Here is a 16579-nt window from a genome sequence, read left to right on the forward strand (position 1 = left end):
GTTAAAACATTGAGAGGGTCATTAAACATTAATTTAAATTGTCACTTTTTAGTGCCTCCCATTGCTAATTGATGATGTATGCCCTTCTCATTGAATTATTTTCCTTTTCTCATAGAATGGGCAGGTATTTGTTTTGACTGGGCTGTTCAAAGCAGTAGCTGACAGTGATCAACTGGCATGCATTCTAGGTCATGAGATGGCTCATTGTCTCCTTGCGCATGGGGTGAGTGCAACTTCACTGTTGTCAATGGTTTGGGGTGTAATGTATTCACAAATTAACTAAGACCTTCGCCATAGGAACCACCAGTTTCACTGTTAGTATCGGGCAACTTATTGTAGTGAAATAAACTTAACACCTGGAAAAATTATTGGTCAGATATGATTTGGGCTTCATTCAACATTCAAATCTGGTAGCAGCTGAAAAAAAACATTTGGCAATTGCTGTAGGTAGAGGGCTTGGCTTACAGAAGTATTATAATAGACACTTGAGTTATTGGTTTACATTACTACTACATGTATCACCCAGGTAATGGCACATATAATTGGAGAAGAGCAAAAACTAACTAGGAAAGTATTGCAGTATTTTTAAAATCAACTTTGACCAAACTAAAGATAGCCTTGCACACTGTGATAGATAGCATTATGTCCTGGCATCTATTTTCAGCATTTTTGTGCTCTTGGGCCTACTGTTCAGTTTGACCCTGGGCTGCATTTATGATCCCATAATTTCTACATCACCAAGGCCACCAACTTCCAATTCTCTAATGCTATTTGTCTCAAACTCTTACTCAGCTCAGTTCCTCTGCTGCTGAAACATTTGCTACCCCTAAACTACACTATTCCAATGATCTCCTGCTGGCCTCCCAATTTGCATGCGCTGTACACTTGAGCTCATCCAAAACTCAGCAGCCTGTATCCTAGTTCATACCAGTTTACCCAGCATCTCAAGCAGGTTGATCTACATTGACTCCTGGTCTGAAAATGCATCAATTTGAAAATGCTCGTCCTTATTTTCAAACTCCCCCTTGGCCTCACCCCTCCCCTATCTCTGAACCCTCAAAGATTTGATGTTTATCTCACCACCATATCTTCAGCTGCCTTGGCCCAGGTTTTGGAATACCCTCCCTAACTCTCTGCCTCTCTACCTCTGTCTTCTTTTAAGAAACTTTTGAACCTACGTCTTCAATCAAGCTTTTGGTTACCTGTCTAAATATCTCTTGTGACTTGGTGGTAAATTTTGCTTGATTCATGCTCCTGTGAAGGGTTCTGGGACATAAAAGCCCACTGCAATGTTATAATGAAATTTAACGCAAGCTTGAGGAACAGCACCTTATCTATTGTTTGGGTTCTTTGCAGTTTCCGGACTCAACATTGAATTCAACAATTTCAGACCGCAAATTCTTGGGTCAATTTCAGACCGCAAACTCTTGGGTCAATTTCAGACCACAAACGTTTGGGTCAATTTCAGACCGCAAACTCTTGGGTCAATTTCAGACCGAAAACTCTTGGGTGGATTCTCTACTGCCCACCACTGGTAGCTGAGTTCCCAATGCGGCGGAGAATCGCGCATTGGGCAAAAAACGGGATCAGCGCCCAATGCTCCAGTTCCCCGCTGGCAGTGGCAGTGAGCTCCACACTCCATGCCAGCCCGTGGATGCAAACGGGTCCAATGACCCATTTGCATCCGATTAACGGGCTGGAGACGCGATTCTCCATGCCTCTTTGATACTCCGGCTCTCTTGATTGGATTCATGCGGGCATGGATTGGATTGGATTGGATTTGTTTATTGTCACGTGTACCGAGGTACAGTGAAAAGTATTTTTCTGCGAGCAGCTCAACAGATCATTAAGTACATGAGAAGAAAAGGGAATAAAAGAAAATACATAATAGGGCAACACAACATATACCATGTAGCTACATAAGCACTGGCATCGGATGAAGCACACAGGGTGTAGTGTTCATGAAGTCAGTCCATAAGAGGGTCATTTAGGAGTCTGGTGATAGTGGGGAAGAAGCTGTTTTTGAGTCTGTTCGTGCGTGTTCTCAGACTTCTGTATCTCCTGCCCGATGGAAGAAGTTGGAAGAGTGAGTAAGCCGGGTGGAAGGGATCTTTGATTATGCTGCCCGCTTTCCCCAGGCAGCGGGAGGTGTAGATGGAGTCAATGGATTTGAGGCAGGTTCGTGCAATGGACTGGGCGGTGTTCACGACTCTCTGAAGTCTCTCTGGCTTGGTGCAAGTCTCTTTCAGCGTAGCACTGACTTGGTGAACCTCACAGTTGGTCTAGGGGTAAGAATGTAAGTTCGGTGCTTCCAAAGTCCATGGGAGGCCCCCTACAAATCAAATCCTGTCCACCCTACCCCCATCAGACCCCCCCATCTGACACCCCATCAGAGAGACCCCCATATCAGAGAGACCCCCATATCAGAGAGACCCCCATATCAGAGAGACCCCCATATCAGAGAGACCCCCATATCAGAGAGACTCCCATAATCAGAGATTCCCCTGTATCAGAGACCCCTCCCCATATCAGAGAACTCCCTCCCCAAATCAGACCCCCCCACATCAGAGACCCCGCCCATAAAAGAGACCCCCCCCCCATCAGTCACCCCTGCCTGGAAGCTAAAGAGCAATCCAAGCAGAAATAGAGCAAAATCACTCCTTTTTCACTTACCTGTCCCTGACACCTGCAGAAAGCAGCAGCTATCACTTCATAGAAAGCCAAACACACACAAGGCTTTAAACCCCCTCAGATCCTTTAATCTGTGAGGCTCCTATTCACTTTCAAAAAGAAATAGCTTTCAATAGGCAGTAGTTGGCAGGGTGATAGCTTCGAGACAGCCAGGTGTCTGGGTTTATTTTAATTTCCCGTCATACTTGAATGAATCTCAAGTTACTGCTGTGAAGCTATCCACAATGTTTATAAGCATCGAGCTATGTTGACAGTTTGGGTCACCCTCATACATGGCATGCTGTGTGTGTATGTGTGGGGGGCAAGATTCATGTTGTTGCAGGGGGGCAGCCACCAGACCTTGGTATTGTGCTGCCCACTCAAATTGGCGGCCCGATAACGGGATTCCCCACGGAGCTCCCCACCATGCAGAAATTTGCATGGCAAGGGAGAGTGAATCACTCCTGGGTGCCGCTCCTAGTGCGAGCGCAGGCCAGGAGCGATCCTACTCTGGCTGGAGAACATAGTCTCGCAAAAGGTGTATCCTGCCCTCTGTCTCCCACTGATTTTCAATTTCTTTGCATGTGTCAGTTTTTCTTCTATTTTTGCTCTCAGACAGCATCACTACTGCTTCAGGGGTATCTTTTGTTTCTTTTCTTGCCCCATCAGCATTTTGTTTGGCCCCATAGGGTTAACTCTTCTGTCTTCAATCTGTGCAGTCCTCCACCATATCACAGACCTCACTTTGTCCATGTCCCATCCACCCTTTGCTCAAAACCTCTCATATCACAGAGGAATACAGTGCAGAAAAGGCTGTTTGGCCCATTGGGTCTGCACCATCGCATGAAAGGCACCTCACCTGCCAATCATAATCCCATTTGCCAGCACTTGGCCCATAGCCGCAAATGTTAAGATGTACCATGTGCTCATCCAGGTGCTTTTTAAAGGATGTGAGGCAACCCGCCTCTACCACCCTCCCAGACAGTGCATTCCAGACTGGCACCACCCTCTGGGTAAAAACGTTTTTCCTCCAATCCCCCCTGAACTCCCATCCCTCACCTTGAATTTGTGTCCCCTCGTAACCGACCATTCAACTAAGGGGAACAGCTGTTCCCTAACCACCATGTCCATGCCCCTCACAATCTTGTACACCTCGATCAGGTCGCCTCTCAGTCTTCTCTGCTCCAGAGAAAACAACCCAAGCCTATCCAACCTTTCTTCATAACTTGAATGTTCCATGCCAGGCAACTTCCTGGTGAAATGTCTCTGCACCCCCTCCAGTGCAATCACATCCTTCCTATAATGTGGCGAGTAGAACTGCACACAGTACTGCAGCTGTGGCCTTATCGATGTTCTATATAACTCCAACAAGGCTTCCTTGGTTTTGTAATCTATGCCACGATTGATAAAGGCAAGTGTCCCATATGCCTTTTTCACCACCCTATTAACCTGCCCTTCTGCTTTCCGAGATCCATTTACAAACACACCAAGGTCTCTTTGTTCTTCAGGGCTTCCCTGTGTGGTGCCATTCATTGAATATTTCCTTGTCAAATTACTTCTTCCAAAGTTTTTCAGGATTAAATTCTGCCCATTTGACCATCCCGTCTATATCTTCCTGTAATCCAAGACTCTCAGCCTCACTGTTAACCACCGAACCTATCTCTGTGAAATCCGCAAACTTACTGATCCTACCCCCCACATAGTCATCTAAGTCATTTTAATAAATGACGAATAATACGGGACCCAGATCCCTCTGGTATGGCACTGGACACTGGCTTCCAATCACTAAAACAACTGTCTGTCATCACCCTCTGTTTCCTACGGCTTGGTTAGCTTTAAATTCATCGTATCAAGTTCCCCTGTATCCCATGTGAATTTGCCTTCTTTATAAATCTCCTATGTAGGACCTTGTCAAATGCTTTGCTGAAATCCATGTAAATTACATCGATTGCACTACCCTCATCTACACACTTAGTTACGTGCTCAAAATATTCAATCAAATTTTTTAGGCATGACTTCCCTCTGACAAAGCCATGCTGACTATTCCTGATCAAATCTTGCCTCTCCAAGTGGAGACAGATTCTCCTTCAGAATTTTCTCCATTAGTTTTCCCACCACTGACGTGAGACTCACTGGCCTGTAATTCCCTGGCTTATCCTTACAACCTTTCTTAAATAGTGGTACCACATTTACGGTTCTCCTGTCCTCTGACACCTCTTCCGTGGCCAGAGAAGAATTAAAAATTTGGATCAGGGCCCCTACAATTTCCTCCCTCGCCTTCCATAGCAACCTGGGACACAATTCTTCCACACCTGGAGATTTGTCCACTCTTAAGCTTGCCAACACCTTCAATACCTTGTCTCTCTCTATGACAACTTGCTCAATAACCTCACAGTCTCTCTCTCTGAGTTCCATATCTGCCTCTGCATTCTCTTGGGTGAAGACAGATGTGAAATGTGAAATATTAATTTAACACCCTACCAATGTCCTCTAACTTTACCCAGCTCTGATGAAAGATTATTAACATGAAAGGCTAATATTTCTATTGCATCTTTCCTACAGATGTTGCCTGACCTGCTGAGTATATCCAGAATTTTCTGTTTTTACACTATATAAATGCAAGTTGTTGTTATGGTGGTACGTTTAAAAATGAAACACATTAAAATTTAAATTGCCTTTTGTAACTTCCACAAAATTCTGTGTATTACGGTTACCTCACTAGTCAGAATTTTGGTGAAGGCTAATTCTCTTAACAGTCAGAAACTGATCTCCTACAGCCTATCAGTAGAGACTTTTGTGATGGTATACCAGCCATCTTCTATTGATGACCTAGTTTTGTTCTTCCTCACAAGTGGAAACATTCTATTATCACTTTACAAAAACCTTTCATAATTTTAGAGACCTCTGTTTGGTCACTATTTTGCCTTCTCTTTCCAAAAGATAAAGGTCTATTCAACCTTCCCTGATAACCTCACAGTCAGGCTTCATCCTTGTAAATCCTTTTGCATCCTTTCCAGTGTCACTACATCCGTTTTATACTATTGCAACCAACACTGCACAGACCACTCCAAGTGTGGCCCAACCAAGGTTCGATACAAAATTAATATAACTTCGCTATCTCTAGAAATACGTCCTGTTGCATGGTTTGCATATTTTATGCCATTGTTGACTTGCATCACAGCTTTTAGTGATTTGTGTATTTGCACTCGCAGATCCATTTGCTCCTCTACCCTGTTTGGATTCTTATTTTCCAAGTTATATGTATGATCTTTATTTTTCTTAATAAATGTAATATCTCACATTTATCTAGATTGAAAAGGAGTTGCCAATTACATGCCCATTCTGCTAGTTTAGTAATGTCTTGTAATGTAGTGGGTGGCACAGTGGTTAGCACTGCTGCCTCACAGTGCCAGGCACCCAGGTTCAATTCCAGCCCTGGGTGACTGTGTGGAGTTTGCACATTCTCCCTGTGTCTGCATGGGTTTCCTCCGGGTACTCTAGTTTCCTCCCACAGTCCAAAGATGTGCAGATTAGGTGGATTGGCCATGCTAAAGTGTCCGAAGATGTGTAGGTTAGATGGGATTATGGTATTACAGGGATAGGGTGGGGAGTGTACCTAGGTAGGGTGCTCTTTCAGAGAGGGTCAGTACAGACTCAATCAGCCGAATAGCCACTTCCTACACTGTAAGAATTTTTTTTTTTAAAGGACTTTATTCCAAACGCGGAAACAGCAACAAATAAAATACACACTCCACAAAATCGCAGCCCACAGTTTGTTCAATTTTTCCCCTTTTATCCCCTCCCTTCCCCCCTCCTCAGCGCCGAACAATTCCTCAAACAGCGTCATGAATAATCCCCACCGCATCTCGAAGCCCTCCGCTGACCCCCTCAACTCAAACTTAAGTCGTACAAGTCCCCCAGCCAGGCCACCGCCCTCGGCGGCGTATCCGACCTCCAATTTAACAGGATCCTTCGCTGGGCAATTAGAGAGGCAAAGGCCAAGCATCAGCCCCCTTTCCCCCCAGATGCTCGACACTTCCAATACCCCAAAATATCATCACCATTGGGTCTGGCTCTCCCGCTATCTTAGATAACGTCCCAAACACCGCCTCCTAGTATCTCTCCAGCTTCTTGCAACCCCAGAACATATGCGCATGATTCACCAGCCCCACCCACACTTCTCGCACCCAACGGCCACCCCCTGCAAGAACCCACTTATCCGCGCAGAGCCATATGTATCCTATGCACCACTTTGAACTGAATCAAGCTCCTCATCGCGCAGGATGAGATTGAGTTCACCCTCCGCCTCGCCTCTCACCACAGTCCACAGTCTATTTCCCCCCCAACTCCTCCTCCCATTTGTTCCTGATCCTCATCACTTGCACCCCACCCTGCTCCCCCAACCACCCATATATATCTTGCACTGTAAGAATTCTATGGTAGTCCACCTTACTGTCAACTATCCCTTCCAATTTACTGTTGTCTACAAATTGAGAAATTGTGTTTTTGATTCCAAATTCAAACCACTAATATAAATTGTAAACAATGGTGATTCCCCTCACTAATCCTTGTGAGACTCCACTTTTCGCCTTTGCCACTCTTAATTGCTACCATTTACCCTCTACCCTCTGTGCTTTCTGTCTTGCAGCCAGCCAGCTATCCATTATGCTAATTGCCCCCTGACTTTGCATGTTCTGACCTTATTCGTTAGTCTATTATGTGGTACCTTATTAAGGGTCTTTTGGAAAGTTTGATACATTACACCAACTGAAGTTAAGTCAGTTACCTCCTCAGAAATCAATGAGGTTGGTTAAGTATGGCTTCCCCTTTTGATATCTTTGTTGTGTATTCAGTATGTTTTTGTTTTACAGATGTTTTTCTATTTTCTTTAGTCAGAAGTTTCTTATTTTTCCTACTACCAATGTTAAGTGACTGGTCTATAGTTTCTGGACAATTTCTATCTCGTTTCTTAAATAGAAGTATAATGTTAGCTATCCACCTGGCTCTGACGCTACACGTTTTTAAAAATAAATTATTAAGTATGTGTGATTTTTTTCTCTGCTATCTCTTGCTTAGATTATTTTAAAATGTACGATGCAATCAATCCAGAGCAGGAGTTTAATCCTCATTCATTTTGATTATTTTATTTAATATTTCTCCTCTATGTTAAATATGGTTATATCAATTCTATTCTCAGTTTCCAATGTCATATCCACCTAATTCTTCTTCCTGGCAAATGCTGAAGTAAAAATAATTATTCAGTATTTCTGCCATTTCATGACCACTGCCTGTGATTTTATCCTCACTGTTCCTTAGCCCTATTTCCATCCCGACCTTCCTATTTTTGTTTGTGCTTTTGGAATATTTTACCAATCTCTTTTACACTCTGATAATTTAGTTTCATAATTCCTGCTTTGCCTTCATATATTTGTTTTTATATTTCTCTCGGCCCCCTCCTATTCTACCTTGTCATGCCCTACCATGTTGTTAATGTATATAGTTTATACCTCTTCGCTTATCCTTAATTTTTTCCTAACATCTTTATTTATCCCTGGTGTCTCATCGGTTTTTAGTTTTTGTTTTTAACATAAAGTATTTTTCTGTGCTTTGTTCAACGCTTTCAATGGTTCCATTGCTGTTTGACATCAAGAACGAGAGTGCAGAGATTTAAGGTGATTTGCAAAAGAAGCAAATGTTATGTGAGAAAAAACTTTGTCACATAATCAGTGGTATGGGGCAGGAATGCACTACCTGGAAGTGTGGTGGAGGCAGGTTCAATTGAAGCAGTCAATATGGCATTAGATGAATATTTGAATAGGAACATTATGCAGAGGTACGGGGAATGGCATTAAGCTAGTATTTTTCAAACATTTTTTCCTGGGACCCGCTTTTACCAACCGGCCGACACACACAACCCATGCCGGCCGACTTGCGTGACACACACTGGCTGATCTTCGTGACACATCATTTTTGCTTATCTTTAATGCGACAGATAAGCCTGCTTGGTCCTCACAATCTCACTTGCTGTGTCATTCAATGTTACATTTATATGCTGAGGACTTCAGCTGATGATTTAAGTCCTCGTTGCATCCTTTGAAAAAAAACAGAAGGTTTGTCCTTGAACCCGCCATGCTCTGTCTTCAAATACCTTTGAAGTTTTGAGGCTTTTAAGCTTTCATTTGTCAGTAATTCCCTGCATATAACATGCATAGGCTTTGCATTCTGAGTTGTATTAGTACAATTGACAAAGCCACACCTCAAGATATCATCTTTACACTGCTTTGTTCCAGATTTCACTTTTTTCTTCATTTTAAACAAACCATCTTCAGTTCTTCACAGTCCTGTTTAGTGCTTGCTTGAAGCCAGAAAATGGAGGGATGTCTCCTCCGTGATTTAGCGGTAAAACACGGACATACAGGACGCATGACATCAGTGTACATGTCGGGCTTTGACCTGCTCTTTGCCACTGTTTCTGGCCGGAAGACTGCATCGTTATATTTAAAATTCTCAATTTAACAGCCGGTCGTGGCCGACATTCTGAATTTAACAGTCGGTCGCAGCCAGCATTCTTAATTTAATCACTGGTCACGGCTATTGGGTGCTTCTCCCGCAATTGCGAACGTAACGACTGATCGCTCCATGACCCTCCCAATACCCGCGTGTGGGTCGCGACCCGCAGTTTGAAATGCTAATTTGGAGAGCCGGTGCAGACACAGTGGGCCAAACAGCCTCCTTCTACGCCAATATTCTGTTTGCCAAAATACAAAATGTACGAACATATGAATTAGGAGCAGACCATTTGGCTCTTGAAGCTTTGATAAGATCATGCCTGATCTGATCATAGCCTCAACTCCACTTCCCTTTCTACCCTCTGACTCTCTTGTCAATCAAGAATCTATCTAATTCAGCCTTTAAAATATTTAATGACCCTGCCCCCCGCCCAACCACCACCACCACTCTATGGGGAAGAGGTCCACAGATTCACAAACCTCTGAGAGAGAACAAAAATTGCCTCATGTCTGTCATAAATGGCTCTCTAAGTGAGCTTATGAGGTCCCCCCCCCCCCCCCCCCACACACACACACACATGGGAATTACCTCACCACCACCCCCCCAAATGAGGACACCCCGCTATGGGGTCCCTGGGGGCTCCCTATCCAGGCTACCCACTCCCCCTTACAGTCACCCCCCTTCCAGGACCCTCAACCGTCACCCTCCCAACCTCCCAGAGGCCCTTCTTATCTGCTATGCACACCCCACCTTTCATACCTCCTTCCCCCCTGCTTTCATGGACATGGCCCCCCTTGGGTCCTGACCCTTGGTTGTGCCAACCTGGCATCCAAGTGCCCTTGCACTGCCCCCCTGGCAGTGCTACTGCCAGCTTGGCAGTGTTACCGGGGCACCTCGACAGTGCCAAGGTCCCCGTGTTCCAAGGGGCCACCCTACACTATCTTTGGCCACCCAGAGGCCTCCAATGGCCTGGGAGAGCCCTTGGTGCTGTTCTGCCTGGTCCACCTTTGTGTGGACCAGTACTGAATGGTACCCGGCTGGGGACTCACTGGGGAGACCGTTAAATGCCGGGAGGCCGGTAGATACTGAGTAAGTAGGCCTTAAGTAGGTTTAAGGCCTACTTACGTGAGCGCGGCATGGTCCCGCCCATTGTGGGCGGTTTCCTGATCCGACACCTTGCTGGACTTGGGTAGATCCCATAAGGCGCTGCGACTCTCGCAAAGCCTGCGATAGGCTTCACCTGTGATCTACCGGCCACAAGTCACTCCCATTGGGGCACGGTGTAGCCGGTAGATTGCGCCCATCATCTTAAACCGTATTGTATTATGGTCAATATTGTCCAGATGTTCACCTATTTTTACTTCTCTAATCTGTTCTAGTTCATTCCTCATTCCCAGATCCAGTAGTGAATCCTCTCCTGTTGGACTTTTTACAGACTAGCTTAGAAATTAGCACTGGACATATTTCACGTGTTCTGGCCAATTTATTTTGGTGTAGTTGAAATTTCCTACCATTATTATTCTCTGCTTATTTATTTGTTTCCATATTTCTTCTTCCACCTCACTTTCACTATTCAGTGGTGTGTAGTCTGTCATCGTGATTGTGATTGATCCTTTTTTATCTTTTATCTCTTCACATGGATTCTATTTCTGTCTTACTGATGGCTCTGTCACTTTTTTCTACAGCCGTTATGTTATCTGTAACAACTACAGCTAATCCAGCTCACCTTTGCGCTTCTCTATCTTTTCTAAATATATTATACCCATCAACGTTTGATTCTAAGGTTTAATTTTTCTGTAGTCATATCTCAGCAATCCCAACTCCGTCTTGTTCCTCACAATGTACCGGTATTATAGTCTCCAGTTCACCATTTGTTACAAAACCTGCATCCATTGCTGTGCATACAGTTTACATTATTTTCGCAGTAGTTTCTCTCACTTTATATTAATCATCTTTTTACCCTCCTGTTCTATAAAAAATTATACCGTGGCTATTTATGTGCTCCTTTAGCATAATCTGTCCCATGCTCTCCTTTCTGTTTCATTTATAGTTCAGCTTGCTTCATTTCTTGAAGATCCTTTCTCCTCCTTACTGGTTTAAAGCCTTTCCTCTATTTATCATTTTCCTTATGACACTGATCACACTCAAGTTCAGCCGGAACCTGTCACATTGTGTCACAATGTTATCCATGGGTAAATTGGTAATACTCTTGTCCCTGAATCAGTAGCATTTGGGTTTAAATCCCACTCCAGGTCTTGAGCACAATAACTCTCGGCTGACACTTCAGTGCTGAGCGGGTGCTGTACTGGCAGAGCTGCTGTCTTTCAGATTCGGGATTTAACCTCTCAGGCGGACATAAAATATCCCATATCGTTACTTGACAAAAGCAGGGAAGTTATCCCTGGTATTCTGACCAGCTCTCGATAAATATCATTAAAATCTGTTATCTGAATTATCACATTATTGTACATAGGAGCTTACTGAGTTCAAACTGGCCACTATGTTAGAATCATAGAATTTACAGTGCAGAAAGAGGCCATTCAGCCCATCGAGTCTGCACCGGCCCTTGGAAAGAGCACCCTACTTAAGCCCACTCCTCCACCTTATCTCATAACCCAGTAATCCCAGCTAACCTTTGTGGACACGGAGGGGCAATTTAGCATGTCCAATCAACCTAATCTACACATCTCTGGATTGTGGGAGAAAGTGCAAACTCCACACAGTCACCCGAGGTGGGAATTGAACCAGGGCCCCTGGAGCTGTGAGGCAGCAGTGCTAACCACTGTGTCACTGTGCCACCGTTACCTACATTATAATCATGGCTACAGTTGGATGCTGGATAAATTGTTTTCATAAATTCCCTTTTCACCTTAACAGGAATATTTTGTAGCCTGTTATTTCCAGTTTTGAAGACTCCTCTTTTCTGCCCAGGTTAATTTTAAAAACTAAGTCCCCTCTTAAATCTTGTTGCAATCCACTTTTGTCTTTGGCTGTTTATTATCTTTTTCTATATTTGTATTGAATCTAAATGTATTCTGGTTACTGTTATGCAGTTGTCCTACTCTTGCGTTAGTTGTCGACCAAAGTTACTCAGCAATGCTTCAAGCAACACTCCTTTCCTTGTTGCAATAGAAACATGCTGATCATATCAGTCTTGGTTGCATTCTAAAAAAACATTCCTTTAATCCAGTCTATCTCAGGATAGTTTAAACCACCCTAGTTATTGCCCATTGTTCTGTCATTTACTGACAAAAAATGGAAATCCATTTTACCGTCTAGAGATCAGTCTTGAAGATGTTGATTGCAATATCAGTTGTGTACTAGAGGTTTTGTAGTTTGATCTAGTTTTAAACCAGGAAGACCTTGCTACAGCACTATCTTAGGCCCTGGAATCAACACAAGTATAATACAATTAATAGATTTAATTTAATCTTTGATGAGTAGTGGGATTCATTTACATCAGATAGGAGCAGGTTGGTGTTCGTAGACAGTATAATGAGGCAATGGAAAATCTGCATAATTGGAGTGTGGATAATGAGGTTCTATTATACAAGCATAGACATGACAGGGTTGTAATGATATTTATATGAGTACAATTTGTTTTCAGTAAAATGAATAACCATTAACTTATCAGGATGCTGGTCATGTGATGTTGTTGATTTCCAGGCAGAACATGCAAGCATAATTCAGCTCCTAGATTTTGTGTCTCTTGTATTCTTGACACTTATTTGGGCTGTGTTCCCAAGGGATAGTCTTGCTGTTCTGGGACAGTGGATCCAAAGCAAACTGATTCAGGTGAGAACATTTCCTTCTCCTTTGTGAATTTAATTTTCTAGGTCAGTTTTAAAGTCAGCAAATATAATAACGCAGTAATAATCTGCAAACAAATTACAAAGAGATTGTACTATTGAAAATTATAGCTTGACCAAAACCTGACATGTTTTTTTTGCATCTCCAGCTCTCTCCAAGGCATTGACTCATGTTGGACTGTGCTGCAGTGAAGGCAGCGATTGTAGTAGTTTGCCATCACCTCATTTGTATGACGTAAAAGTTGAATGAGCAGAGCTTTAATAACAATAACCATAAAAATTGCTCTTTTTATTCCTCCATTTCTGGTGCATGGGTGCTGAGGTCAGTTGTGATGGACAAAATCATGCAGCTGTTCACGCAGGCGTGAACCCCCGCCATGGGTTTCCCGGTGGCGTAGGGTTGATTCTGCCACTGGCCAATGACGGGCCGCCTCCCGCCGCTGAGAAACACACCGCGGGGGAGGCCCGAGAATCTCGCCCAATATCTCTGCTGTTCTTTGGGTTGGCGTAAGCTAACTCAGCACAAACTGGGGATCAAATAGGACCCTACCCGTTCCAAATGCTTGATTAGTCTGCTGGCTTCTGTATTTCCTCACTGACGTTTAGGGAACATTGTGTCTTTTTAAAAAAGCATTAGGTAAGAGTTGAACGTTTTAATAAAATTAACTTTCAGCTGATCGTCTCTGACTAACCATGTCCTGTCTGTATAAAATTTAAGTATTACACTGAGACTCTCTGTAATGTTTTCTAGGTTAGAACATACTGTCCTGTTTCAAAGCATATTTTTCACCACAATGGCATTTTTTGTGATTTTTGTATAGAAAGGAACATAATGTGACCTTTTAACAATTTAGTAATGCAACTTACGTGTTTTCCTAACAACATTCCCTGATGGGTGTCCGATGGTTCTGTCTCTCTCTCTAAGTTTTAAAGACTCTTTAGCCTTGCTGCTACTTTAACCCCACAACCCTGGACTAGCTTCATTGTTGGGAATACATTCCATTCCTGCCCTGCTGGCACCCTGCCTTCATCTTACCTCTGTCTCTGGCCTTTCAAAAAAAATTCCATGAATCCAAGTGTTTTCATTTAAATTGTCCATTATTTTGAAGTACATTTTACTGTTAATGTCCTTTACATTTTTTAATTCAAAATGGAACTCACTTGGAAATAATAACATTTTAAAAGGCCTCTACACTCCTAAAATGTAACTTTAATTATTTCTCCATGCCAATGTTAGAGGATCATGTTGAAAAGCACTGTACTTAGGGGGAAAGGGGTGTTGTGTGCATTGAGGATGTTCTGAAAGGGCAACACAAGATGGCTTCATGAAGTGCCACCTGAGACACAAGCTAGGTCATGGAAGAGTGGCAATAGAGGGGGATAGTGGGATTAACCATGTCAAAAGCTGCAGAGAAGATAGGAAGCACATGGTCACAGTCACAGAAATTGTTATTTGTGCCTTTGTTTACCTGGTAGGGACTGAAAGCTGATTGGAGGAACTGAGATGCAGTAGAAGTAGTAATGGTCTTAGGAGGCACTAAGTAGTACCAGTACCAATGGAAACAGTGGCATAGATGTGGATCAAAAATGGCAAGGTGACTCAGGGTCAGATAGAAAAAGTCACTCAACACTATAAACTACATTTTTCCTAAGTCACCTCCATAAAATGAACTTGGAGACTCTTTCTATATGACTCCTCATTTCCCACCTGAAAGGATGCCTGAAAACAACAGAAACAGATAAAATAGTGAAAGAACCCAGAGACAGAAATCAAAGGGAAAAGAAATACAGGTGATATTATGACAGAAGACAAGAGGAGACAAATAAATATCCAGAAAAACACTATACACACAGAAGAGACATGGCACCATCTGATATATTGCGATCAACGCCATGAGAGATTGTCATGAGAATGTAGCTTTAAGAAATGTTTGATTGCTCATATTACTGCAGTGATGTCAGAGTGTGGGTGGAGCTGGGCTGTCCTATCAGCTTTTTACTTTTGTTTTTGAGCAGGCTGCAGGGTGTGTTTTAGTTTCGTTTTCAGATCTGGATAGCTACAGTCGCAGCCAGAAGGTGTATGAGTTTCTCTCTGTAATCTAAAGACTGAAAATCGATCCTGGTGATTTAAAACTAAGAACAGTAATTACTTTAATCTAATGTGCTTCTGTTGAAAGGCGTTTCTTCTGTCTTCTGGGTGTTGTTTGGGAAGTTATTAAGCATTACTGAGTGTTGTATTCTTTGGGGGTTGTATTTGAATTAATGGTTGCTAAGATGTTCACTGTATGTTTTAAAAAGGTTAACTTGAGTTCATAGAATAAACATTGTTTTGTTTTTAAAAATACTTTTCCATTTCTGCTGTACCACGCCTGTAGAGTGGGCCGTGTGCTCCCCATACCACAATCTATTAAAAGTTGTGGGTCAGGTGAATTCCATGATACACTTTGGGGTTCTCTAAACCCTGGCCCATAACAAGATGCACTGCTCATATGAGAAGATTCTTGTGATCTGTCACACTATGATATTCTGTTTAAGCAATGGAAAATAATGTCAGTTAAATTTTAAAGAACTTTGACATAGATGATGGAATGAACTCCGTTACCTGCTCCATCCTAGTTACCACATTGTGTAGTGACTTTATTAGCACATTGGCTCTCAGGGTCAGATCTTTATGGTGCCTGGAAAATTCAACGGTGCCAGTCCTTGTTATTTCTGACATTTACCTAAAATGCTAGGTCACGGGCTGGATTCTCCATTATAGGGATTATGTCCCCCACGCCGGCGTCAAAACAGTGGTGTTTCACACCAGAAAACCTGGCATGAAAGGGCCACAAATTCCTAGCTTTGCAGGGGGCTAGCAGGGACCCGGCATAGATCTAGCAGCTTTTACTGCAGATATGGATCCCCGCACTTTCGGGTCGGAGGCTGCACATGGCGGCAGCCTCCAGCGGTCGCGCCGTGCTCCATGACAGACTCAGACCGTGAAGCTGGCCCCTATTCCTTGCGGGGAAATGGATTCTCCGTTCCCGCGCCGGCCGCGATTCTGTCATAGGGGTGTGGAGAATCCAGCCCCACACTTTTGCAATTTAAGTTTTACTCCCTGCTCTTATCTGAAATTTGACATTAGTGGAAGCGGCAGTGTGAAACCTGGTTTTGTGAACAAGGACAAAGTTTGATTGAATGTAGCATTGTGAAAAAGTAGCATAATTGCTAGTACTTGCAGTGCTCTGGAGCCCACAGCCCATCATTTCTTCTTCAAAGTATTTTTATTCCACCAGTTTTCAACACTTTTACAATTTACAACTAACCCACAGACTTCCCAACCCATTAGCCCCCCCCCCCCCCCCGCCCCTCCCAAAGCAGTCAATGGCAACCAACTCTCCAAAATACAAAATAAACAATCCCCAACTATTGTAGAACTCATCACTCACTCCCCCCACCCCCAGAAAGAATTTCACTTTTTCCAGGGCCAAAACCCTGCGAGCATTCAGCGAGGCGAAGGCTAAAACATCTGCCCCTGCAGCCTCGGCCGGTCCGGCACCACGAATATGGCTTCTCGGGGACTGAGCTCCACCTCCACATGTAGAACC

At 43.4% G+C, this 16579-nt stretch overlaps 1 protein-coding gene across 6 annotated transcripts in view; it reads left to right on the forward strand.

Annotated features, from left to right (window-relative positions):
- The window catches only part of oma1 (OMA1 zinc metallopeptidase), an 83745-nt gene that overhangs the window by 43698 nt on the left and 23468 nt on the right, over nt 1–16579 (forward strand). For 3 of the 6 annotated variants that reach the window (XM_072511005.1, XM_072511004.1, XM_072511006.1), the window contains exons 5-6: nt 116–223; nt 12847–12975. The exons of 1 other annotated variant lie outside the window; for it this stretch is intronic. In XM_072511005.1, the coding sequence (XP_072367106.1) occupies nt 116–223; nt 12847–12975 (237 nt within the window). The remainder of the gene's footprint in view (nt 1–115; nt 224–12846; nt 12976–16579) is intronic. 2 more of the 6 variants (XM_072511009.1, XM_072511007.1) reach the window with 2 other exon arrangements.

This window comes from Scyliorhinus torazame, chromosome 7 (genome assembly GCF_047496885.1).
Source record: "Scyliorhinus torazame isolate Kashiwa2021f chromosome 7, sScyTor2.1, whole genome shotgun sequence".
Classification (NCBI taxonomy): Eukaryota; Metazoa; Chordata; class Chondrichthyes; order Carcharhiniformes; family Scyliorhinidae; genus Scyliorhinus; species Scyliorhinus torazame.